The sequence below is a fragment of the Choloepus didactylus genome, chromosome 11 (genome assembly GCF_015220235.1).
Source record: "Choloepus didactylus isolate mChoDid1 chromosome 11, mChoDid1.pri, whole genome shotgun sequence".
Taxonomy (NCBI): domain Eukaryota; kingdom Metazoa; phylum Chordata; class Mammalia; order Pilosa; family Megalonychidae; genus Choloepus; species Choloepus didactylus.
The window spans coordinates 12,469,713-12,494,023 of NC_051317.1; the positions used below are offsets into that span (position 1 = coordinate 12,469,713).

At 46.3% G+C, this 24,311-nt stretch overlaps 1 protein-coding gene across 3 annotated transcripts in view; it reads left to right on the forward strand.

Annotated features, from left to right (window-relative positions):
* CCNJL (cyclin J like) overlaps positions 1-21,023 on the forward strand; it is a 72,978-nt gene extending 51,955 nt beyond the window's left edge. For all 3 annotated transcript variants that reach the window (XM_037798903.1, XM_037798902.1, XM_037798905.1), the window contains 3 exons: positions 7,593-7,895; positions 17,233-17,392; positions 18,853-21,023. In XM_037798903.1, coding sequence (XP_037654831.1) covers positions 7,593-7,895; positions 17,233-17,392; positions 18,853-19,270 — 881 coding nt within the window. In that variant the 3' untranslated portion in view covers positions 19,271-21,023. The remainder of the gene's footprint in view (positions 1-7,592; positions 7,896-17,232; positions 17,393-18,852) is intronic.
* Positions 21,024-24,311: the final 3,288 nt, after the last annotated feature.

Consider the following 24,311-nt stretch of genomic DNA (forward strand, 5'->3'; position numbering starts at 1 on the left):
ATTTCAAATGGAGTTGAGAGGTCACTCTGGTGGACATTCTTATGCACTATATAGATAACACTTTCTAGGTTTTAATGCACTGGAATAGCTAGAAGTAAATACCTGAAACTACCAAACTCCAACCCAGTAGTCTGGACTCCTGAAGATGATTATATGATAATGTAGATTACAAGGGGTGACAGTGTGATTGTAAAAACCCTGTGGATCACTCCCTTTATCCAGTGTATGGATGGATGAGTAGAAAAATGGGGACAAAACCTAAATGAAAAATAGGGTGGGATGAGGGGGTGATTTGGGTGTTCTTTTTCACTTTTATTTTTTATTCTTTTTTCTGATTCTTTCTGGTGTAAGGAAAATGTTCACAAATAGATTGGGGTGATGAATGCACAGCTATATGATGGTACTGTGAACAGCTGATTGTACACCATGGATGATTGTATGGTATGTGAATATATTTCAATAAAACTGAATTTAATTAAAAAAAAATGTCTCCCGATTACTTGCAACACTTGCCTCCTGCTGGAGCATGAGCAGAGCCCACTTTGGGGGAAAATAGGAGGCACCCGTCTTGCCTCCAGTAAGTACAGAAAGCTAGAGTTTTTTTGTTTTGGTGTGTGTGTGTGTGTGTGTGTTTTAAGTGGGACATCCTCCTCTTATGGAAAGTATCCTGTTAGAAATTTAACCCTTTGACTTGAATCCTGTCATAGGAAGAAAAAGCTAAGTTCTGTTGATCATGCAGATCTTTGGTAGAAAGGCTATGGAGTTAAATTACTATACAGCATAAGCAGGTGGGAGGGGAAAAAACGAGGGTATTGTGCTACGTACAGATGTGGAGAAAAGTGTAGCCAGATGGGGAAGGGCTGTAAGTGGCTCACACCCCCACATCCATGGGGATTCCTGCACCCAGACACATATACTCATTATGAAGACTTTGTGGGGCTGCCGGGGTCTTTGTGACTATATCTGAGGTTTCCTGCTTGTGATATGAAAAGCTCTGAACTTTGGAGGCATTTATTCATTCATTAAAACAAAACAAACCTATTCAGTATTAATGTGATGCCAGATGTGCTAGGGGAAAGGAATCTACCATGTTCTACTAGGCAGTTGTGATCCCTACCCTCAAGGAGCAGACAGCTGTGCTTTAACCTTTCTTCATCCCTTGCCCCAAGTGATTGGGACAAATCACTTAACCTTTCTGAGTTTGGTCGGTATGTTGTGAAACACCCCTGGCCTCACAAAGTTGTTACCAGACCTAACTGGGAGAGTGTTTGTTGGTGGATGTCTCCCCTCCATGGGCAGTACAGCAGGAGGCAGCTGCATTTCTTGAGCTTCCTGTAGATTATGCTGGGGGTGGGTAAGGGGTACAGCTGAGAACAAAATGTGGAAACCTCTCCTGGAGCTCACACCCTGGTGCAGGAATTCTCTGCTTCTACCCACCCAGCCACATGATCTAGGAAAGGCCAAGAGTGCCTCCCTCCCTGGCTGAGCCTCGATCCTACCAGTGGGAGGGCAGAGTTCAGGGTCACAGTTGAGGAAGGAGACTGGAAAGATTTTTTAACATCTACTTTGAATGTTCAGCACATCCTCTCTGTGCCCAGCTGGTGGGATTGGGTGGAGATGGGAGAGTCTTTTGTTGGGGTTATGTCTACCTGTTTTTCAGAACCTGTGAGAAAATGTCTTCTGGCATCACCCACCAACTCAACAGTTCATCGACGCCCAACGAGCAGGACTTTTATAAAAAGGTCCCACGTCAGGGATGCAAAGAATACTGTGTTTAATAAATGTTAAATATTTATAATAAATATCAAAGCAGAAGCTTTGATATTTAGTTGGCACTTTGCACGTTCTCTGAAATATCTTTCAGCCCTCGATACCAGCCTAGCAAGTGATTTCCCAAGGTCGTGCAAGTTGTAACGGGAGAGAGGATGAGAAGCTGGCACCTGAGCCTGAACTTGGGGCCCTCAGGGAGGGCATTCTTTCCTGTTTCCGGTCAGGACCTCCCAGGAGTACTGGCTCTCCCCTTCAGAGCTCCAGGGCTCTCATTTATTATCCTCAGGACAAGGCTGGAAATAAAGCTGGTCCCAGCCTGCCCCTTCTGGTGACCCCCCCCCCGCCCCAGGAAGGAAGACTCTGAGGAAAAAGGAATTAGCGTCTGAAAGTCTCCGGTGAAACCTGGCCTGGGCGTCCACTCCTGGGGTGCTATCTCCGTCTCTTGAGCCAGGGCTGCAGCACTGGGAAAAAAGCCCTTTCCACCAGAGCTCTCTCGTCTTGGGTCCCTGCCACCTCTGTTGCCTGGGAAGGTGTCAGGCCCCACCTGGAGGGCAAGGCCAGGCCAGGACACATCTGAGTGGCTCCTCTTTATTCCTCTGACCCGCCTCTCCATCACCATACAAGGGAGGGCAGGGGGCTGCTGGCGTGGTGCAGAGGAGGTGCAGAGGACTCCAAGGGGTCTCAATTCCTGATTGGATTTCCCAGATTAAAAGAAAAAAAAAATAGGATCTGAGAGCTATTTGTGAGGGGAAAATAGCTTTGCCTGTTTTTAAAAGCATTACATGTCTTTAGGAAAGAAAAGTAGCGAGCTGTGGCTTTAAAACCTGGTTCTCTTTAGCTGGGAGGCTTTGGGCAGTCATTTGGCTTACCTGTGAGCCTCGGTTTAGCACCTTAATAGGCAGCAGGAAACCCTAAGAGTCTATAAAATGGACCTTGTGCGTCTGACTATTGGGGGATTAACTGGGAGATGGCACCAAGCAGCCTGTCTAGCTGAGAGCGGGCAGCTGCAGGGACCTGGGCAGAGGCAGTGGGGTCTGAGGGGGGCAGGGGCGGACAGCACTTACTTTTTACAGAATACAGTTCTGTGCATTTACCTTCTTGCTTAAGAATGTTTCTAAAGGCAGCATAAATGTGAATGGTTGTTGGAGCTGGGTAATGCATCCATGGTGCTTCATTATACTATTTTCTCTGATTTTTTTGTGTATGTTTAAAAATTTCTAAGATAAAAAGTTGTTTTTTGTTTCTTTTTAAGCAATTAAAAGTATTAGATCCCTTGACCCTAATTCAGAAAAGTGAGGAATCATGTGGGGCTGCCTCAAGGCTTGATCGCTAGAATGGTGGGTGGTCTGGAAGTGTCCACATTGGCAGACAGCAAGCCCATCCGCCAGTGGCCCTCCCGAGGCATGAGGCACGCTGAGTTAACAGTGTCCTGCCACCGAGGCTTGGTTGGTGGTTAAGAGTTTCGGCCACTTGGCTGGACTCAAAGTCATCAGCCCCACTCTCCGTGCAACCGGGGACAGATCACCCAGCTTCTCTGTGTGCCAGCCTCTGGGGGTGGGAGGAAGTGGCTGGAGCCATTCCATCACCACCATCTGCACTAAGGCCCTCCTTGCATGTACCTGGCTTCAGGGTGAGTGCTCAGTTTGGTTTAGGATTGTTCTTTAATCTTAAAGGTATGCTGATGGGGCTCCTGCTGTTCAAATTTGGGATGATGTGAACATCAAAACAGAAAAACATAGATGGAATGATAGGGTTTTTAAAAATCCTTTTTCAACCCCCAGTATAATAGTTTATTCAGGAGAGAATCAGCACTGAGTTAAAGGTTGTTGGGAAACGAAAGTCACAGTATCAAGGTGTTATGGCACAGGTGACTTAATGCATTTCAAAAGGAAAGTGGTACCTTAAAAGTGGAGATCACCTCCTTCACCCAGGGATCACACTTGGCATCAGCACTGTTATTGGAACGTACACATATCCACTCTGGGGTGACGTGATAAGAAGTGCAGACTGTTACCTCTAGTTTTCTTACCCAAACTATTCAACCTGTATCTAATCATGAGGAAATAATCAGGCAAGTCCAGAAGGTGGGGCATTGTAGAAGACAGCTGGCCTGGATTCTTCCAAAGAGTCAGTGTCACGGGGGGAAAAAAATGAGACTAATGAGACATAAACAGAGTGTGCGAATCTTGTTTGAATCTTGGATCCAAAACACAAAAAAACAAAAAATAACCAAGGTTGCAAAAGGCATTTTCAGGACCATTGGGGAAAGTCAAGTATGGACTGCATTAGAAAATATTCTTGAATTTACGTTAACGTTCTAGGATTGCCAATAGTATTATGATTGTGTAGGAAAATGACCTTATTCTTAGGAGGTGGGTGCTGACGTATTTAAGGGCTATGTGTCACATCCGCAACTTAATTTAAAATGGTTCGACAGAAACAACATTTATGAACACGCATACACACCCACGCAGTGCAGAGGTGTCTACGTGCTGACAGTTTGGTGAATCTGGGTGAAGGGTCATATGTGTTCATTTGTTCTGTTCTTTCATCTTTTCTGTGGATTTGAAAATTTTCAAAATAAAATTTGGGAGGGAAAAAAAAAGTGTTTCAAAGTCGTCAAGGAGAGCCTGGCTCTTGTCTGACTTGGAGGACCCTGTTCTGTTGCTGGCCCCTTCCTGGGGACCTGCCCAAAGACTTCCCAGCCTCTGATGTCTGTGCAGTTTGGCGATATGGAGGAAGCAGCCGAGTACTGGTTCGGTGGTGGTGGCAGCGGTGCTGGGGACAAAGAGCCAGCCTGCACTCAGTCATGCGAGGAGTGGGGAGGAAATGTCTACCGAGCACGGGCAACCCAAAGCTCATAAGACTTTTCCAGCTGCTAAGCCAAGGTGGGCCTGGCCCGTGGTTACAAGTAAGAGCTCCAGAGTCAGCTCTTGGGTGCAGAAGCTGAGTTCTCTCATCAGCTTTCGTCCTGAGCCTCTGGGGTTCCTAACGGGACCTCCCCGGAAGGGGTCCTGAGGACCCCGTGCGTGTCCAGCACAGAGTTCAGTGCATAAGGAGCTGGGCGCCTGCTAAACATTTTCCATTCTGCGTAATCATTTAATCCTCCAGATGGGGCTTGTTTCTAAAGAGTAAACAAATGCACAGCCTCTGCAGCTTGGTGACGTGCTGTTAGGTCCAGAGCAAGCGCATTAAGAATTCAGACCCAGCGCCGCTGGGCTCCGGCCTGCAGTGTGGTGGGTCCCGGGAGACCCGGCCTCCCCAGCGTGGGGAGTAGAGAGAGCAGGTGAATTCAGAATCCTCAGTAATCCTTGGCCCCTTCCATGGGAGGGTAATCCTCTTGGGCCTGTAGCCGGGGAAAAGGCAGGACTCTGAAAGGTTTGAAAAGCACCCAGTGGAGGGTGGAAGCTAATCTGATTTAGCACATCTGCCGGTCTAATGGATTGCTGACTGCCAGCAGTGCCAAGGAAGGCACGTCTCGGCTGGGGCTGTGACCTTCCCCGTGCTGCCTTCTGCTCTGGGGAAGAAAAGAGAGCTCGTATCTGTGTTGTGCCTGGGAACACACAGGTTCAGGGAAATCCTCCCGATAGGCCATTTTGCAAAAAATATATATATATATTTCTCTTCTTCATTTTAAAATTGCACAAAGAATACACGATAATTGGAGGAAAAGTAGGAGATACAGATAATCAGAGATCATCAAGGAAACATTCAAATGGCCTAAAATCCCACTATCCTAAGAGAATCATTCGTTCATCCAATGAATATTTCTCAGGCACCTACCATGTGCCAAGCACTGCGCTAGGAGTTGGGGGCACAGCAGTGAATGGGTTGGACACAGTTCCCATCCGGATGGGGCTTATGAGTCAGGTGCCGGCCACAGATATTAAACAAGTAATCCAAGTGTGCAAAGTGCCCTGATGAAAGGGTCACATGGTGGTCTCTGAACTGAGCTGAGGAGGACAGAAGATAAGGTGGGTGAGAGGAAGGGGAGAGGGCGAGAGTCCCATGCAGCTGGATCCTGGGGACAGTGGGGGGCCTGAGGCTGCAGGGGCCGGGTCAGCCAGGCCTCCCCCAGCATTTCCTGCCATGAAGAGGCTCTTCCCCCTTGGGCTGCTTGGACCCTGTGTTCACCTGCCAAGTTCCACATGGGTGTGTGCAAGAAAAGAGAGGGTGTGTGCTCGGGAGACGACACCACACCCCCAAGCTGAGTTCCTGCAGGATGGGGCTCAGAAGGAGGTGAGGTTGGGGTGCTGTAAGTTCCACTGTCTGTTATCTTGTTCACGTCCCCTCACTCAATGCCCACCCATCAGAAACTGGTGCTTTGCTTCACCTTGCCTTTACTGACTCAGTGGACTGCTGCCAGACTGCCTGAGAAGATGGTGGCCCTGGCTGTCACACAGTCGTGTTTCATGACACAGTGACACATTCTGAGGCCTTGCTCTGGTCTATCTACTGTAGGGGCAGCCTGCAGAGGTTACTTCCTTATCTGTCCTACAAAGCACAGGGTCTAATGAGAACTGGGTCAGGAGGTACCAGCAGTTGCGAGCAGGTGTGTGAAGCTTTGTTTGTTGTTCCTTGGCTGTGGCAGTCGTGTACTCTGAGCTCAGCTGAGCCCCTGCTCTGCCGCCAGCAAGGTCAGGCTTGGAGGACAGAGGTGACCAAACCAAGACCAGGCCCTTGAGGGGCTCAGCTTTGGAAACGGGCGTCAGACAGGCTGTAGGGACTGTGGTCAGGGGAGGCCTTCCCAAGGCAGTGACTTTGAAAGGCTGGGTGGGCTGAGTGAAGCGTGGCTGTGGAAGGGATCCCCGGGCAGCCCTCCTGGATGAAGGCTTGGGTCGAGGAGAGCAGGTGCCTTTAGAGAACTGCAGCTCCTCGGTCCACAGCCAGATGCAGGTCAGCTCTCAGAGGGTGAGGAGCCCCCAGCAACCCCCCTCAGTCCCCAGATCTTGACCCTTGGTGCACGCAGGCATGACTTCCAGCAGCTGCATCTCTTTGACCCAAGGGCTTTTCTCTGGCCCCCGGAGCCCCTTCTGCCTGTGTAGGGAGGGCCAGAAGTGCCAGGTAAGTATTGCCCCCAGGAGCAATCCACAGCTGGTGACTGCCAGGGGTTGGTATATAAATACATCTGTTCCCTCGATCTCTGGTTTGTACAGTAAAATTAAGCTTCAGTTGCCCATATTGGTGACATGCTTGATAAGGCCCTTTTATTGTTCTCCTTCCTTTTCCTGTCTCCTTCTCCAACCTGCTGGTGTTTATTGGGCTCACCTTTCCTGGAAGAACCCAAACTAAGACTCTGTTTGTAGAATTTGAACTCAGTACTGATGGCTGAAGTAACCATTGAAGGGCTTTTACACATCTGATGAGACAGGCTCAGATTTGCTAGGTCATTCTGAGTCTGGCCTGGCGGTTGGATTGGTAAAGTCCAGACAGGGCCCCCCCTAACTCCCCAAGCCCTCACTGCTGATGCTGTTATTGAGTGCCTTCTGTGTTTTGGATGCTGGCCTGAGCATTTGGTGTGCATTTTCTCTTTGACTCTAACAAAAGCTTAATGAGATATAGGCTTATTATGATCCATTTACAGTTAAGGGAACTGAGGCACAGAGAGGGTGCGCCACCTGTCCCTGACCACACAGCTGGAAGTGGTGGCATGGGGCTTCAAGCCCAGGTGTGACAGACATACAGTGTCTGTTCTGAAACCCTTAGCCATCTGGCCCTTCTGCTTTCAGTCCCCTCTGCCAGTGCCCATCCACGCATAGTGGGTCTTTAGCTTCCTGGGTGCAGGCAAGCGCTCTCTTCTAGTAACTTCTGCTCTCCCCCAGGTAAGTTCGAGGATAGGGAAGACCATGTACCCAAGTTGGAGCAGATAAACAGCACGAGGATCCTGAGCAGCCAGAACTTCACCCTCACCAAGAAGGAGCTGCTGAGCACAGAGCTGCTGCTGCTGGAGGCCTTCGGCTGGAACCTCTGCCTCCCCACGCCCGCCCACTTCCTAGACTACTACCTCTTGGCCTCCGTCAGCCAGAAGGACCACCACTGCCATAGCTGGCCCACCAGCTTCCCCCACAAAACCAAAGAGTGCCTCAAAGAATACGCTCATTACTTCCTAGAGGTCACCCTCCAAGGTAAGGGCAGCGGGGAGGGCAGGGGTCCAGGTCACAACCACCCACCCCTTCCTCACCCACACAGGGGCGGGGGTCAGGTGGCACCCAGAGGCGCATCCGACCAGGGACGGGCTGCACTACTGTCCAGGGTCTGTGCACCCAGTCCCTTGCTCGCAGTAGATAAAGAATGAGGAGATGAGCAAAGAAGTGATGAGGAATTGCCAAGTGTGTTACTAATAACATTAAAAGAGAACCAGAGGCGGGGCAAGATGGCAGACTGGTGAGCTGTATGTTTTAGTTACTCCTCCAGGAAAGTAGATAAAAAGCCAGGAACTGCGTGGACTGGACACCACAGAGCAATCTGTCTTTGGGCATACTTCATACAACACTCATGAAAACGTGGAACTGCTGAGATCAGCGAAATCTGTAAGTTTTTGCGGCCAGGGGACCCGCGCCCCTCCCTGCCAGGCTCAGTCCCGGGGGAGGAGGGGCTGTCAGCTCCAGGAAGGAGAAGGGAGAATTGCAGTGGCTGCTCTTATCGGAAACTCATTCTACTGATTCAAACTCCAACCATAGATAGACTGAGACCAGACACCAGAGACTCTGAGAGCAGCCAGCCCAGCAGAGAGGAGACAGGCATAGAAAAAAAACAACACGAAAAACTCCAAAATAAAAGCAGAGGATTTTTGGAGTTCTGGTGAACACAGAAAGAGGAAGGGCAGAGATCAGGCCTTGAGGCGCATATGCAAATCCCGAAGCAAGGCTGATCTCTCTGCCCTGTGCACCTTTCCTTAATGGCCCTGGTTGCTTTGTCTATTAGCATTTCAATAACCCATTAGATCTCTGAGGAGGGCCGTTTTTTTTTTTTTTTTTTAAATCCTTTTTGCTTTTTCTAAAACAATTACTCTAAGAAGCTCAATACAGAAAGCTTCAAAGAATTGAAATTTGGGCACGTCAAGTCAAGAGCAGAACTAAGAGAGCTCTGAGACAAAAGGCAATAATCCAGTGGCTGAGAAAATTCACTAAACAACACAACTTCCCAAGAAAAGGGGGGTGTCCGCTCACAGCCACCATCCTGGTGGACAGGAAACACTCCTGCCCATCGCCAGCCCCATAGCCCAGAGCTGCCCCAGACAACCCAGTGTGACGGAAGTGCTTCAAATAACAGGCACACACCACAAAACTGGGCGTGGACATTAGCCTTCCCTGCAACCTCAGCTGAATGTCCCAGAGCTGGGAAGGGGGAGCAGTGTGAATTAACAGAGCCCCATTCAGCCATCATTTGAGCAGACTGGGAGCCTCCCAACACAGCCCAGCAGCCCAGAACTGCCCTGGGGGGACGGCACTCACCTGTGACATAGCACAGTCATCCCTCAACAGAGGACCCGGGGTGCACAGCCTGGAAGAGGGGCCCACTTGCAAGTCTCAGGAGCCATACGCCAATACCAAAGACTTGTGGGTCAGTGGCAGAGACAAACTGTGGCAGGACTGAACTGAAGGATTAGACTATTGCAGTAGCTTTAAAACTCTAGGATCATCAGGGAGATTTGATTGTTAGGGCCACCCCCCCTCCCCGACTGCCCAGAAACACGCCCCACATACAGTGCAGGCAACACCAACTACACACGCAAGCTTGGTACACCAATTGGGCCCCACAAGACTCACTCCCCCACTCACCAAAAAGGCTAAGCAGGGGAGATCTGGCTTGTGGAGAACAAGTGGCTCGTGGACGCCACCTGCTGGTTAGTTAGAGAAAGTGTACTCCACGAAGCTGTAGATCTGATAAGTTAGAGATAAGGACTTCAACTGGTCTACAAACCCTAAAAGAACCGTATCAAGGTCAGCAAATGCCACGAGGCCAAAAACAACAGAAAATTATAAAGCATATGAAAAAACCAGACGATATGGATAACCCAAGCCCAAGCACCCAAATCAAAAGACCAGAAGAGACACACCTAGAGCAGCTACTCAAAGAACTAAAGATGAACAATGAGACCATAGTACGGGATATGAAGGAAATCAAGAAGACCCTAGAAGAGCATAAAGAAGACATTGCAAGACTAAATAAAAAAATGGATGATCTTATGGAAATTAAAGAAACTGTTGACCAAATTAAAAAGATTCTGGACACTCATAGTACAAGACTAGAGGAAGTTGAACAACGAATCAGTGACCTGGAAGATGACAGAATGGAAAATGAAAGCATAAAAGAAAGAATGGGGAAAAAAATTGAAAAACTCGAAATGGACCTCAGGGATATGATAGATAATATGAAACGTCCGAATATAAGACTCATTGGTGTCCCAGAAGGGGAAGAAAAGGGTAAAGGTCTAGGAAGAGTATTCAAAGAAATTGTTGGGGAAAACTTCCCAAATCTTCTAAACAACATAAATACACAAATCATAAATGCTCAGCGAACTCCAAATAGAATAAATCCAAAAAAACCCACTCCGAGACATATACTGATCACACTGTCAAACATAGAAGAGAAGGAGCAAGTTCTGAAAGCAGCAAGAGAAAAGCAATTCACCACATACAAAGGAAACAGCATAAGACTAAGTAGTGACTACTCAGCAGCCACCATGGAGGCGAGAAGGCAGTGGCACGATATATTTAAAATTCTGAGTGAGAGGAATTTCCAGCCAAGAATACTTTATCCAGCAAAGCTCTCCTTCAAATTTGAGGGAGAGCTTAAATTTTTCACAGACAAAGAAATGCTGAGAGAATTTGCTAACAAGAGACCTGCCCTACTGGAGATACTAAAGGGAGCCCTACAGACAGAGAAACAAAGACAGGACAGAGAGACTTGGAGAAAGGTTCAGTACTAAAGAGATTCGGTATGGGTACAATAAAGGATATTAATAGAGAGAGGGAAAAATATGGCAAACATAATCCAAAGGATAAGATGGCCGATTCAAGAAATGCCTTCACGGTTTTAACGTTGAATGTAAATGGATTAAACTCCCCAAATAAAGATATAGATTCGCAGAATGGATCAAAAAAAATGAACCATCAATATGTTGCATACAAGAGACTCATCTTAGACACAGGGACACAAAGAAACTGAAAGTGAAAGGATGGAAAAAAATATTTCATGCAAGCTACAGCCAAAAGAAAGCAGGTGTAGCAATATTAATCTCAGATAAAATAGACTTCAAATGCAGGGATGTTTTGAGAGACAAAGAAGGCCACTACATACTAATAAAAGGGGCAATTCAGCAAGAAGAAATAACAATCGTAAATGTCTATGCACCCAATCAAGGTGCCACAAAATACATGAGAGAAACACTGGCAAAACTAAAGGAAGCAATTGATGTTTCCAAATAATTGTGGGAGACTTCAACACATCACTCTCTCCTATAGATAGATCAACCAGACAGAAGACCAATAAGGAAATTGAAAACCTAAACAATCTGATAAATGAATTAGATTTAACAGACATCTACAGGACATTACATCCCAAATCACCAGGATACACATACTTTTCTAGTGCTCATGGAACTTTCTCCAGAATAGATCATATGCTGGGACATAAAACAAGCCTCAATAAATTTAAAAAGATTGAAATTATTCAAAGCACATTCTCTGACCACAATGGAATACAATTAGAAGTCAATAACCATCAGAGACTTAGAAAATTCACAAATACCTGGAGGTTAAACAACACACTCCTAAACAATCAGTGGGTTAAAGAAGAAATAGCAAGAGAAATTGCTAAATATATAGAGACGAATGAAAATGAGAACACAACATACCAAAACCTATGGGATGCAGCAAAAGCAGTGCTAAGGGGGAAATTTATAGCACTAAACGCATATATTAAAAAGGAAGAAAGAGCCAAAATCAAAGAACTAATGGATCAACTGAAGAAGCTAGAAAATGAACAGCAAACCAATCCTAAACCAAGTACAAGAAAAGAAATAACAAGGATTAAAGCAGAAATAAATGACATAGAGAACAAAAAAACAATAGAAAGGATAAATATCACCAAAAGTTGGTTCTTTGAGAAGATCAACAAGATTGACAAGCCCCTAGCTAGACTGACAAAATCAAAAAGAGAGAAGACCCATATAAACAAAATAATGAATGAAAAAGGTGACATAACTGCAGATCCTGAAGAAATTAAAAAAATTATAAGAGGATATTATGAACAACTGTATGGCAACAAACTGGATAATGTAGAAGAAATGGACAATTTCCTGGAAACATATGAACAACCTAGACTGACCAGAGAAGAAATAGAAGACCTCAACCAACCCATCACAAGCAAAGAGATCCAATCAGTCATCAAAAATCTTCCCACAAATAAATGCCCAGGGCCAGATGCCTTCACAGGGGAATTCTACCAAACTTTCCAGAAAGAACTGACACCAATCTTACTCAAACTCTTTCAAAACATTGAAAAAAATGGAACACTACCTAACTCATTTTATGAAGCTAACATCAATCTAATACCAAAACCAGGCAAAGATGCTACAAAAAAGGAAAACTACCGGCCAATCTCCCTAATGAATATAGATGCAAAAATCCTCAACAAAATACTTGCAAATCGAATCCAAAGACACATTAAAAAAATCATACACCATGACCAAGTGGGGTTCATTCCAGGCATGCAAGGATGGTTCAACATAAGAAAAACAATCAATGTATTACAACACATTAAAAACTCGAAAGGGAAAAATCAATTGATCATCTCAATAGATGCTGAAAAAGCATTTGACAAAATCCAACATCCCTTTTTGATAAAAACACTTCAAAAGGTAGGAATTGAAGGAAACTTCCTCAACATGATAAAGAGCATATATGAAAAACCCACAGCCAGCATAGTACTCAATGGTGAGAGACTGAAAGCCTTCCCTCTAAGATCAGGAACAAGACAAGGATGCCCGCTGTCACCACTGTTATTCAACATTGTGCTGGAAGTGCTAGCCAGGGCAATCCGGCAAGACAAAAAAATAAAAGGCATCCAAATTGGAAAAGAAGAAGTAAAACTGTCATTGTTTGCAGATGATATGATCTTATATCTAGAAAACCCTGAGAAATCAACGATACAGCTACTAGAGCTAATAAACAAATTTAGCAAAGTAGCGGGATACAAGATTAATGCACATAAGTCAGTAATGTTTCTATATGCTAGAAATGAACAAACTGAAGAGACACTCAAGAAAAAGATACCATTTTCAATAGCAACTAAAAAAATCAAGTACCTAGGAATAAACTTAACCAAAGATGTAAAAGACCTATACAAAGAAAACTACATAACTCTACTAAAAGAAATAGAAGGGGACCTTAAAAGATGGAAAAATATTCCATGTTCATGGATAGGAAGGCTAAATGTCATTAAGATGTCAATTCTACCCAAACTCATCTACAGATTCAATGCAATCCCAATCAAAATTCCAACAACCTACTTTGCAGACTTGGAAAAGCTAGTTATCAAATTTATTTGGAAAGGGAAGATGCCTCGAATTGCTAAAGACACTCTAAAAAAGAAAAACGAAGTGGGAGGACTTACACTCCCTGACTTTGAAGCTTATTATAAAGCCACAGTTGCCAAAACAGCATGGTACTGGCACAAAGATAGACATACAGATCAATGGAATTGAATTGAGAATTCAGAGATAGACCCTCAGATCTATGGCCGACTGATCTTTGATAAGGCCCCCAAAGTCACCGAACTGAGCCATAATGGTCTTTTCAACAAATGGGGCTGGGAGAGTTGGATATCCATATCCAAAAGAATGAAAGAGGACCCCTACCTCACCCCCTACACAAAAATTAACTCAAAATGGACCAAAGATCTCAATATAAAAGAAAGTACCATAAAACTCCTAGAAGATAATGTAGGAAAACATCTTCAAGACCTTGTATTAGGAGGCCACTTCCTAGACTTTACACCCAAAGCACAAGCAACAAAAGAGGAAATAGATAAATGGGAACTCCTCAAGCTTAGAAGTTTCTGCACCTCAAAGGAATTTCTCAAAAAGGTAAAGAGGCAGCCAACTCAATGGGAAAAAATTTTTGGAAACCATGTATCTGACAAAAGACTGATATCTTGCATATACAAAGAAATCCTACAACTCAATGACAATAGTACAGACAGCCCAATTATAAAATGGGCAAAAGATATGAAAAGACAGTTCTCTGAAGAGGAAATACAAATGGCCAAGAAACACATGAAAAAATGTTCAGCTTCACTAGCTATTAGAGAGATGCAAATTAAGACCACAATGAGATACCATCTAACACCGGTTAGAATGGCTGCCATTAAACAAACAGGAAACTACTAATGCTGGAGGGGATGTGGAGAAATTGGAACTCTTATTCACTGTTGGTGGGACTGTATAATGGTTCAGCCACTCTGGAAGTCAGTCTGGCAGTTCCTTAGAAAACTAGATATAGAGCTACCATTCGATCCAGCGATTGCACTTCTCGGTATATACCCGGAAGATCGGAAAGCAGTGACACGAACAGATATCTGCACGCCAATGTTCATAGCAGCATTATTCACAATTGCCAAGAGATGGAAACAACCCAAATGTCCTTCAACAGATGAGTGGATAAATAAAATGTGGTATATACACACGATGGAATACTACGCGGCAGTAAGAAGGAACGATCTGGTGAAACATATGACAACATGGATGAACCTTGAAGACATAATGCTGAGCGAAATAAGCCAGGCACAAAAAGAGAAATATTATATGCTACCACTAATGTGAACTTTGAAAAATGTAAAACAAATGGTTTATAATGTAGAATGTAGGGGAACTAGCAGTAGAGAGCAATTAAGGAAGGGGGAACAATAATCCAAGAAGAACAGATAAGCTATTTAACGTTCTGGGGATGCCCAGAAATGACTATGGTCTGTTAATTTCTGATGGATGTAGTAGGAACAAGTTCACTGAAATGTTGCTATATTATGTAACTTTCTTGGGGTAAAGTAGGAACATGTTGGAAGTTAAGCAGTTATCTTAGGTTAGTTGTCTTTTTCTTACTCCCTTGCTATGGTCTCTTTGAAATGTTCTTTTATTGTATGTTTGTTTTCTTTTTAACTTTTTTTTTCATACAGTTGATTTGAAAAAAGAAGGGAAAGTTAAAAAAAAAAAAAAGAAAAAGAAAAAAGACAAACAAGGAAAAAAAAAAAAAAAAGATGTAGTGCCCCCTTGAGGAGCCTGTGGAGAATGCAGGGGTATTCGCCTACCCCACCTCCATGGTTGCTAACATGACCACAGACATAGGGGACTGGTGGTTTGATGGGTTGAGCCCTCTACCATAAGTTTTACCCTTGGGAAGACGGTTGCTGCAAAGGAGAGGCTAGGCCTCCCTGTATTTGTGCCTAAGAGTCTCCTCCTGAATGCCTCTTTGTTGCTTAGATGTGGCCCTCTCTCTCTGGCTAAGCCAACTTGAAAGGTGAAATCACTGCCCTCCCCCCTACGTGGGATCAGACACCCAGGGAAGTGAATCTCCCTGGCAACGTGGAATATGACTCCCGGGGAGGAATGTAGACCCGGCATCGTGGGATGGAGAACATCTTCTTGACCAAAAGGGGGATGTGAAAGGAAATAAAATAAGCTTCAGTGGCAGAGAGATTCCAAAACGAGCCGAGAGGTCACTCTGGTGGGCACTCTTACGCACACTTTAGACAACCTTTTTTAGGTTCTAAAGAATTGGGGTAGCTGGTGGTGGATACCTGAAACTATTAAACTACAACCCAGAACCCATGAATCTCGAAGACAGTTGTATAAAAATGTAGCTTATGAGGGGTGACAGTGGGATTGGGAATGCCATAAGGACCAAACTCCACTTTGTCTAGTTTATGGATGGATGTGTAGAAAAGTAGGGGAAGCAAACAAACAGACAAAGGTACCTAGTGTTCTTTTTTACTTCAATTGCTCTTTTTCACTCTAATTATTATTCTTGTTATTTTTGTGTGTGTGCTAATGAAGGTGTCAGGGATTGATTTAGGTGATGAATGTACAACTATGTAATGGTACCGTAAACAATCGAAAGTACAATTTGTTTTGTATGACTGCGTGGTATGTGAATATATCTCAATAAAATGATGATTAAAAAAAAAAAAAAAAAGAGAACCAGTACCCTACACACTTATAGGTAACCTGGTAATTTTTCTTACGGTGACTGGGAACATTGCAGATGATTTAAATAGCACAGATTCACAGGCAGGTGAGTCCTACAGAGCTGTCAGCCTACACATAAGATGGGGAGGGGGTGGATTGTGTTTATGTTTGCTTTAGCAATGAAGGTTACCCTGTTCAGGGGCTCTGCTCTGAAGCGTACTCCTCTCAGTGTTTTAAAACTTTAGTTATTTAGTTACTAGGTGAAATACTGGACCAGAAATGCTGTGGATACAATCAGCCAACACCCCACCATCAGCCAAAATAGTCATGAATAACAATAGCAATGATAGTGAAGCTGAGCATTAATTGAGCACTTACTGTGTGCTGGCACCTTGCTTCAATGCATTGCATACATTATCTCATTTAAACCTCAGGACAACCCTACAGAAAAAGTTAATTCTTTTATTCCCATTTCACAGATGAGGAAGTTGATGTGCAAGAGGTGAAGTGCCTTAGGCAGGGTCATTGCAAGGGCTTGAACCTGGGGAGTCTATGACCTGGGCTGTGACGGTAACCATTATGCCACACTGCCCAGTTGATATTTTAAGAGACATAACTTCAAGAAATTGAAAATCAACAGTGTAAATCAACATAATGTTCTGATAACCAAGCACTGTTCATGAAAATTGTGGGTATTTCAGGTGTTTGCCTTTGCCCATTTGTAGTTCCAGCATTGCTGTGTTGCCAGACATCTTAGTGGAATGTTAAGCATCCCCAGTAAACCTCAGCAAACTGCCAATTTTGGTTTAGGAATATCACACTCTTACAGCTGTTCATTCATTCATTCAACAGATTTTTTTTTTTTTTTTTTGGTAGGTAGTGGGCCAAGCATTGTTACTAGTAATAAGTGGCCCATAGTCACACCTAAAATGGGAGCCTTTGAAATGGCATGTCATCCACCCCTAACCAAAGAAAGGACAAATGTTTTCCTGCCCATCCCCAGGCCCCTTGCAGCCCCCTGGAAGCCTTGAACAATATTTTGAAAACCGCTGCTCTTGGCCAACGTCAGAAATCCCAGATTAACAGTCAGAGTGTTTAATATTCAAGGGGGGAACTTCACGCTGTTTCTAATATTTCATCCTATGTATAGCGCAGCAATGAACAGCCTTGAACCTAACTTTTGTCCACCGGTTCTCAGAGGGGCGCGAGGCAGGAGAGGCCCTGGAACACCAAGGGAGGCTTTTTGGTGCTGACTTCCCTCTGTGATTCTCTTTCAGATCATGTTTTCTACAAATTCCAGCCTTCCATGGTTGCCGCAGCATGCATTGGGGCCTCTAGGATTTGCCTGCAGCTTTCTCCCTACTGGACCAGAGACCTACAGAGGATCTCAAACTACTCACTGGAACACCTGAGCACGTGCATTGAAATCCTGCTGGCGTAAGTTCCTCTCCTGACATCGAGGTCCCACTTGTTCTCAGACCACAGGTGATTTCCTGAGATCTGGGGCTTATGGTGGTTCCCCAGCCAAAGTGTCTCATGTAAAATGAAGCAGGGTGACTCCTGACCTAATTGGGTATAGGGAGTTGGATCCTTCCTATTTTGGATGGCGTTGGGTTTGCATTTTCAAGGTCAAAGAGCGAGGGAGAAGAGATCTGTGCACTCATCCTTCTAAATGTCTGAGTGGTTTGTTATGAGTCCCAGTATAATCTTAAAATCACGTCAAAGGACTCTCACTCTAAATCTCTTTTCTCAGACGTGGCCGCTTAGCCAACGTTTTAGACAGGTAAGCCCAGAGTGGCTTAACCTAAGAAGCCATGGCCTCCTTGCATGGGACTCTGGGAATCTTGGAGAGGGAACATTAAGTACATCAGAAAGATACTTTAAGGCATCGTGGACCTCACACCGTGAGTGATATTGGGTGCCACAGAGCTCGGTAGTGACTGCAGAGAGGTGAGCAGGGAGACCAGATCAGCTCCTGGGTGGCCACACTCCCACCCGGCAGGTCATGGCATATCCTGGCTGCTGGACGGAGTGGCCAGTGGCTCAGGCTGGTTGAAGCAAAGGCCCATAGGCCCCAAAGAGCCCCCCTCTGCTTCCTTAGGTGGGAACCTTTGCTAGTGGCTGCCTTTGCCTCATTCCTCTGAAATGTCAGTCCTGCAAGTTAGGCCTTTTTTTTTTTCAGTTTGTGTTTTTTAGAAGATTCCCAAAGTCAGGTGCCTGGTGCCCAGGAGACCTAGCCAGCAGCCTGGCCTCTTCCCCATGGCAGGGCTCCTCACAGTGGTCAAGCTCTCTGATAGCCCCTTTGCAGGTCTGCTGCAGCCCACCATTTCCTTCTTTCTTACACAAGCCTCTTTTCTGAGAGGGAAAAAAAGAAAACAAAAAAACTTGTGAGAAACCTAGGCCTCGGGGGCAGCTTGCTTGGGCTCTGACAGCTAAGGAGTGGCCCTGCGAGGGATGGAACCTGGCTGGAAGTGCCTTGAAGACAGGGTTTGTGCTCGTTCCAGCCCTCCAGCGCCCACTCTGTGTCAGGCGTTGTGCCGGGGAGCAAAAGCACCCGGGCTCCTTCCCTCGCGGAGCTGGCACCAGGGGCTCAGGTGGTGACCAGGACGTTCTCACCTGGGGTGTTGAATGCTGAAATGGGAAGTGCAGGAGCTGGGGGGACACTTCACTTGGTCACGAGGGGTCAGGAGAGACTTGGAGGTTGGAAGCAGAGTTCAAACTGAGACCTGTGGCGTGAGTGCAACTGGTACAGGGCTGGGAAGAGACTGCAGGCAGCGAGCACAGGCCCGGCAAGGTCCCAGGTGACAGAGGCACACGCACCTCCTCCTCATACCCCACCCAGCGAGGCACCCGGGGGGCTCACTCCCCCACCTCTCACCCCAGCCCTTTCCTTTCAGAGCTTACGACAACATTCTCAAGGATGCCGTTGCAGTCAAGAGCCAGGCCTTGGCCGTGGTGCCCGGCACGCCCCCGGCCCCCACCCAGGTGCTGTTCCAGATGCCCGCCTACCCCACCCTCAGCCAGCCGCTGGCCCTGGCGCAGTTCCAGAGCCCCGTGCAGGACCTGTGCTTGGCCTACCGGGACTCGCTGCAAGCCCACCGCTCGGGGACCCTGCTCTCAGGGAGCACCGGCTCGGCCCTCCATGCCCCATACCCCTCCCTCCAGCCCCTGGATGTGTGTCCTGTGCCCCTGCCCGCCTCCCTCAGCATGCAGATGGCCATCGCCGCCGAACCCAGGCACTGCCTGGCCGCCAACTACGGAAGCAGCTACTTTGGCGGGAGCCACGCGTTCCCCGCTGGCTGTTTCGACAGATAGAGCAACTTTCAGCCACAGGAGGAGTCCTTGAAGACCCGGGCAGAGGAAGAAGATCCCGCGGAGGGGAGCTCATCAGAGCGAGGCCACTGGGAGGGTGTGTGCTCTTTTTAAGTGAAACTGACCCAGAGCGAAAACATTTGATGGCACACCTCACCGGAGAGCCTTCCTCTTAAAACAAATGGCTTCTGCCCGCGGGCAGCTGGGGTGCCAGGGGATGGCTGGCGACCATCCCCTCCAGCAGGGGGCCCAGTTGATCAAGAAAGACCTGGTGCAAGGCCAGGAGACTGGGAGCTGGACATAGCACCCTGGCCCAGAAGCAAGTCTAGTTTTTAGCAACAAAGACTTCATCACTCTTTGCTGATGGCAGCTACACCACTGAAAAAGCAGGAGCCGCCCAAGAGGTTTCAGGATTCTTGGAAAATGCCGTATTGGGTGCTTTTCTTTCCTTGGTTCCCTCCAGAGGTTCCTGTGTGTGTGTGTGTGTGTGTGTGTGTAGGTGGGTGTTTATCCCCTCGCATTTGCCTTTCGAGGCACAGGGTCTTGCCTTTGTTATTGTTATTGAACCTAAAACCTTTCTCAGCTCTTTAGATATTTCACATGCTGCTTCTTCCAGAAGTGACCTTTTTGTTCTGTAATATGTCTTGTTTACATACCGTATCAGGGATTTTTATGATACTTGAAAATTCCTTAGGAAAAAAAAATTTTTTTTCAATAGCCACACTGCCTGTCCCAAGCAAGGGTCAGAGGTTTTAAACTGTCTTTGTGGCTGATCTGTGGTTAAAAACGGCTCCTGTTCAAGAGTATGTGGTCAGGGAGGACCACTTGCAGACTCTCAGTTCCAGATGATTCCAAGTCTTAGATGCTGTGTTCACCAGTAGAATTTTGATAACCACCCAGAGGAAGGTTGTCAGAAGATAGACAAAGGTTTGAAGCAAACAACCTCACCTTGCCTTTGCCATGTGCTTATTGTGTGTGAAATTAAAACCCAGCTTCGGTTTTGAGTTTGACTAAGAGCAAAGGATAATCATGTGAAGTATTTGCTTAATGCCACCTGAATTTGGGGGGAGGGGGCGTACATGGGTGTGTGAACGACCTTTGATACGAAAGAGATTGGTTGGATCAAAGCCAGTATTTGGGTGTCTGCAGTGCGAGGGCTCTCAGGAAGATTCTTGTAATCACGTGCAATATGTTTTTATTCTGATGCATGGCTTGTGCTCTGTATATTCTTTTGTTTGCTTGGGCGTTGGGGGACACATTGCTCACTTGTCAGAACTGGGAGGTGCAAAGGACCGTGAAAGCATTTTTGTTGTTTTTTTGTTTTGTTTTGTTTTTAAGGAGAACCTTCCTTGGTTTTCTTGACTCATTTGCTATTCAGGAGACTATAGCAAGGGGACTGTCAGTAAGGTGCTGCTGAGTCAGATCCAAAGGTGGGGCGGGTCCCCTCTGCCTCCTGATGAAGTTTTTCAGAGCAGATGAAAGCCTGAACATGCAAACGGAATAAGAAACGAGACCGTGCATGGATAAGGTGCTGCGGCTCCGTCGAACTAGCATAGGAAACTGCGGTTCGTTTGTTTTGTTTTGTTTCTTTTGCCAACCTCCTTCTATTTATGTGCAACTGGTTTGGATTCTGAGTTACTGTATCTGTCTACTCTGGGGCTGGTGACTGGGGAGAACCCTACTCCCCAGACCCCAATAGAGCCTCCAGCCAGCCCGGCTCCAGAGAACAGCATCCACAATAAACACGTCACCTGTTCTTTGTGTCTCTGAGCTCTTCCTAGGCTTCTTTCAGGCCTGCCCCTTACTCCCTCTCTCACATCTGCCGAGAGGGGTGGAGAGTGGGGAGCAGCAAGACTGGCTCCTTTTAAAGCGGGGTCCCGCCCTCTGAGTTGGAGCTGGGCCTCCTTGGAGACAAAGGTGGGCAACAGGAATGGGCAAAGGTTGACTTCCCAGCTCCACCATGTATGCTGCCTGTGGGGAGGCAGTTGATCCAAATTCTCTAAGCCTCCGTCTTCCCACCTGTTAAAATGAGGGTGATAATAGCATTTGCCTTAGAAGTTTCTCATGAGGACTAAGCAACATAATGCACACTAAGGCTAGTGCCTCCAAAAGGAAAAAAAAAAAAGATAATTATTTTTCAAACTATGTATGCTTTAAAATGCAGTCTTATTTTATGTACCAATTTTAAAAACAGCTGTCAATTAATCCATGACACAGTACTTAAGATACCATTGATTATAAATCACATTCTTATTTCAGAAATGCCAAATGTGGGAATATGCATGCCTTGGAATCGATACAGTATAGCATTAGCTATTATGAAAAGTGCCAGATTCCTACTCTCCCCTGAAGGGAGGTTCCCTGGGGAAGCCCTGCCCTCTGCTTACCCAGATTCCTGCAGCAGAACCACTCACAGATAGCAGGTGACATTGTGGAGCCGGGAGGCATTGCTAAGCTTGGGTGCCTTCGATTAGGGTGGGGAGGACTGGACATGTGCCCAAGGCATGAAGCTGAAGTCCACAACTAGAAGACTGTCTGGGAACTGTGAGTGGTTGGCAGCCAGGAGCATTTGCCTCCTGCATGTGACATTTCCTGCATGTAAGACCAAGCTTGGCCAGAGGCTTTAGGTTTTGACGATTCAAAGACAAGGCAAGTCTTGGATATGCCAAGAGCACCCACTTCCCATTGAGTAGATCCCTCCATCTTTGGGCCTCAGTTTCCCCATCTGTTATCATAGAGAGTTGAGTTGATGGGTGGTTTTGAGCTCTAGGGGGAGGCTGAGCCATTGAAGCCTTGGGCCCTGCCTTCCTCAACCAGAGGGATCCACTTGGGTTTCTTCCCCATGGGGGAGTTCCATGTAGGATTTTGTTAGCTCCCATGCCTGAGGTTGGGGTAGAGTGGCAGATGAATTAGTAGAGTTTGGAAAAGCACAGAGATGGCCTTAAAGGCCCTTCCAAGGCTGGCATCCCCTGATACAACCCAGAGATTCTCAGACCTTAACAGGTTTCTGAATGACCCGGGGCCGTCCATATGAGGGGTGGGGCCCTAGAATTGACATTTTTAACCAGCTCCCCAGTGATTCAGATGCCCAGTTTCTTTGAAGATCCAGTGAAAGACTGAATGTACAGTACCTGGTTTCCAAAGGAAAGAGTAAGGAAACAGCATCCCAATCTGATTTCTGAACTCTCCTTGTTCTAGGTCTTAGTATTGGTTCTATACTTAGAATTTCTTTGCTCTAATAGTATTTCTTTTCCCAGCTGTGTGGTGGGCTGGAACACTTAGACCCACTTCCCACGGAGAACTTGCCTTCCACGCTTCACACTGTGAAGTCAGGGCCAGGGTTCCTTGTCCCTCATGCACTCCCAGGTTCAAAGTCCTCCCCACAGCTGTTTCTTCCCTCTCTGGAATTCTCTTCTCCGTGAACCGTTGTCTGGCTTGCTCCTCATCCTGTAAGTCAGTGATTCTCAACCGAGGTCAGTTTTGCTCCCCAGGGAACATTTGGTGATTGTCTGAAGACATTATTCATTGTCAAAACTGATGGTGAGGGGTTGCCACTGGCATCTAGCAGGAAAAGGCAAGGGATCCTGCTAAACATCCTACAAGACAGGACAGTCCCCTACAACAAGGAATTATTTGCCCCCAAATGTCAGTAGTGTTGCCATTGAGAACATTCTGTCTCAGCTTGTCACCGCCCAAAGAGGCTTCTGTGATAACCCTAGGCACTCTCTCTACCCCCTTTTATTTTCTACATAGGTGTTAAAACCATCTGAAATGATCTTGTTACTTTGTTTACTTGTGCTTGCTTAATGGCTGTGCCCTAAACTACCCACAACTAAAGTGTAACTCTTGGAGATGGTAGCAGTAATAACAGCCTCTGGCATTTATTGAGCATTTACTGGGTATTAGGCATCTGCTAAGAACTTGGCTTATACTTCTACTTGCCATCATCCCGACAACCTTACAAGGTAGGTAGAACTTTAGTGGCTGTGTTTTACAGATCAGAAGACTGAGGTGTGGAGAGGTTATCTGCCTAAGTACTACAGGAGTAAACGAAGGCGCCATGGTTAAAACTATTGAAGGCAGTCGGAACTTTTACCACCTCCCTTTGCTGCCTGCATCGGGGTTTTCGAATGAATGGATGAACGGCTCTGTGGCTGCCCAGGCTGGCTGCCTCACTCACCCGGGTGGGGAAGATGTCACCATAACAGAATAATGGCTCTGGGGTCATAAAAGAAAAGAATTGCCTGGCTTTCACACTCCTGATTTACCTACCACGTGGCAGTGGGTTCGCTCAGAGCGTGCTCACCAGCAGACAAATACAAAGCTTCTTGTTCATCCGTCATGGACTAATGTGATTTACTGCTCCATCTGAGGGTCCCACAGCCCTGCACATCTGCCCCCAGTGGACCCTGATCTGGGAGGGGTTCCCTGAGCCCCCAGCGCCATTTGCGAAGGTGAATATCTGGAGCCTCCCCAGATCATTGGGGAGTTCAGGTTCTGGTCTAACAGCCTGGAAAACTGCCTTCCTCCCTCATGGTAACCAGGACCCTTCGGTTTCTGGGCCAGTGCCTAGAAAAGAATCTTGCCAGCCCTTACTAACCAGAGCCTGTTCCTCAGGAAAGAACCTGTAACTTGAGATTCAGCAGGAAGGCAGCAGAGCACATGGCAGGAGTCCCCAGCCCAAAGGCCCACCAGGGCCAGGCAGGTAACATGAGTGATGGATCCAGCAAGACTGTGAGCTGTGGGGACTGTTGGACTGTAGAGCAATGTCCTGTACAGGACACGCTTTCTGTTCAGCTTCAGTCAATTATTACCTTGCAGAGATGTAAGCTCCATGTTGCCAGACATTCCAGTTTTTTCCAGGAGGAGCTGGCAGTCTGCATTTTCTATAAAATCAACTAATTTTTAGTGATTTAAAAAATCACCTTAAAAAATGCAATACAACAGAAAACTTGTAAAACACATCTGTGGGTGAAGAGTGGGCTGGAAGCTTGCAGTTTCTAGTGCATAGACAAGAACCTCGGACCTGAGGTAGAGGCTCCGA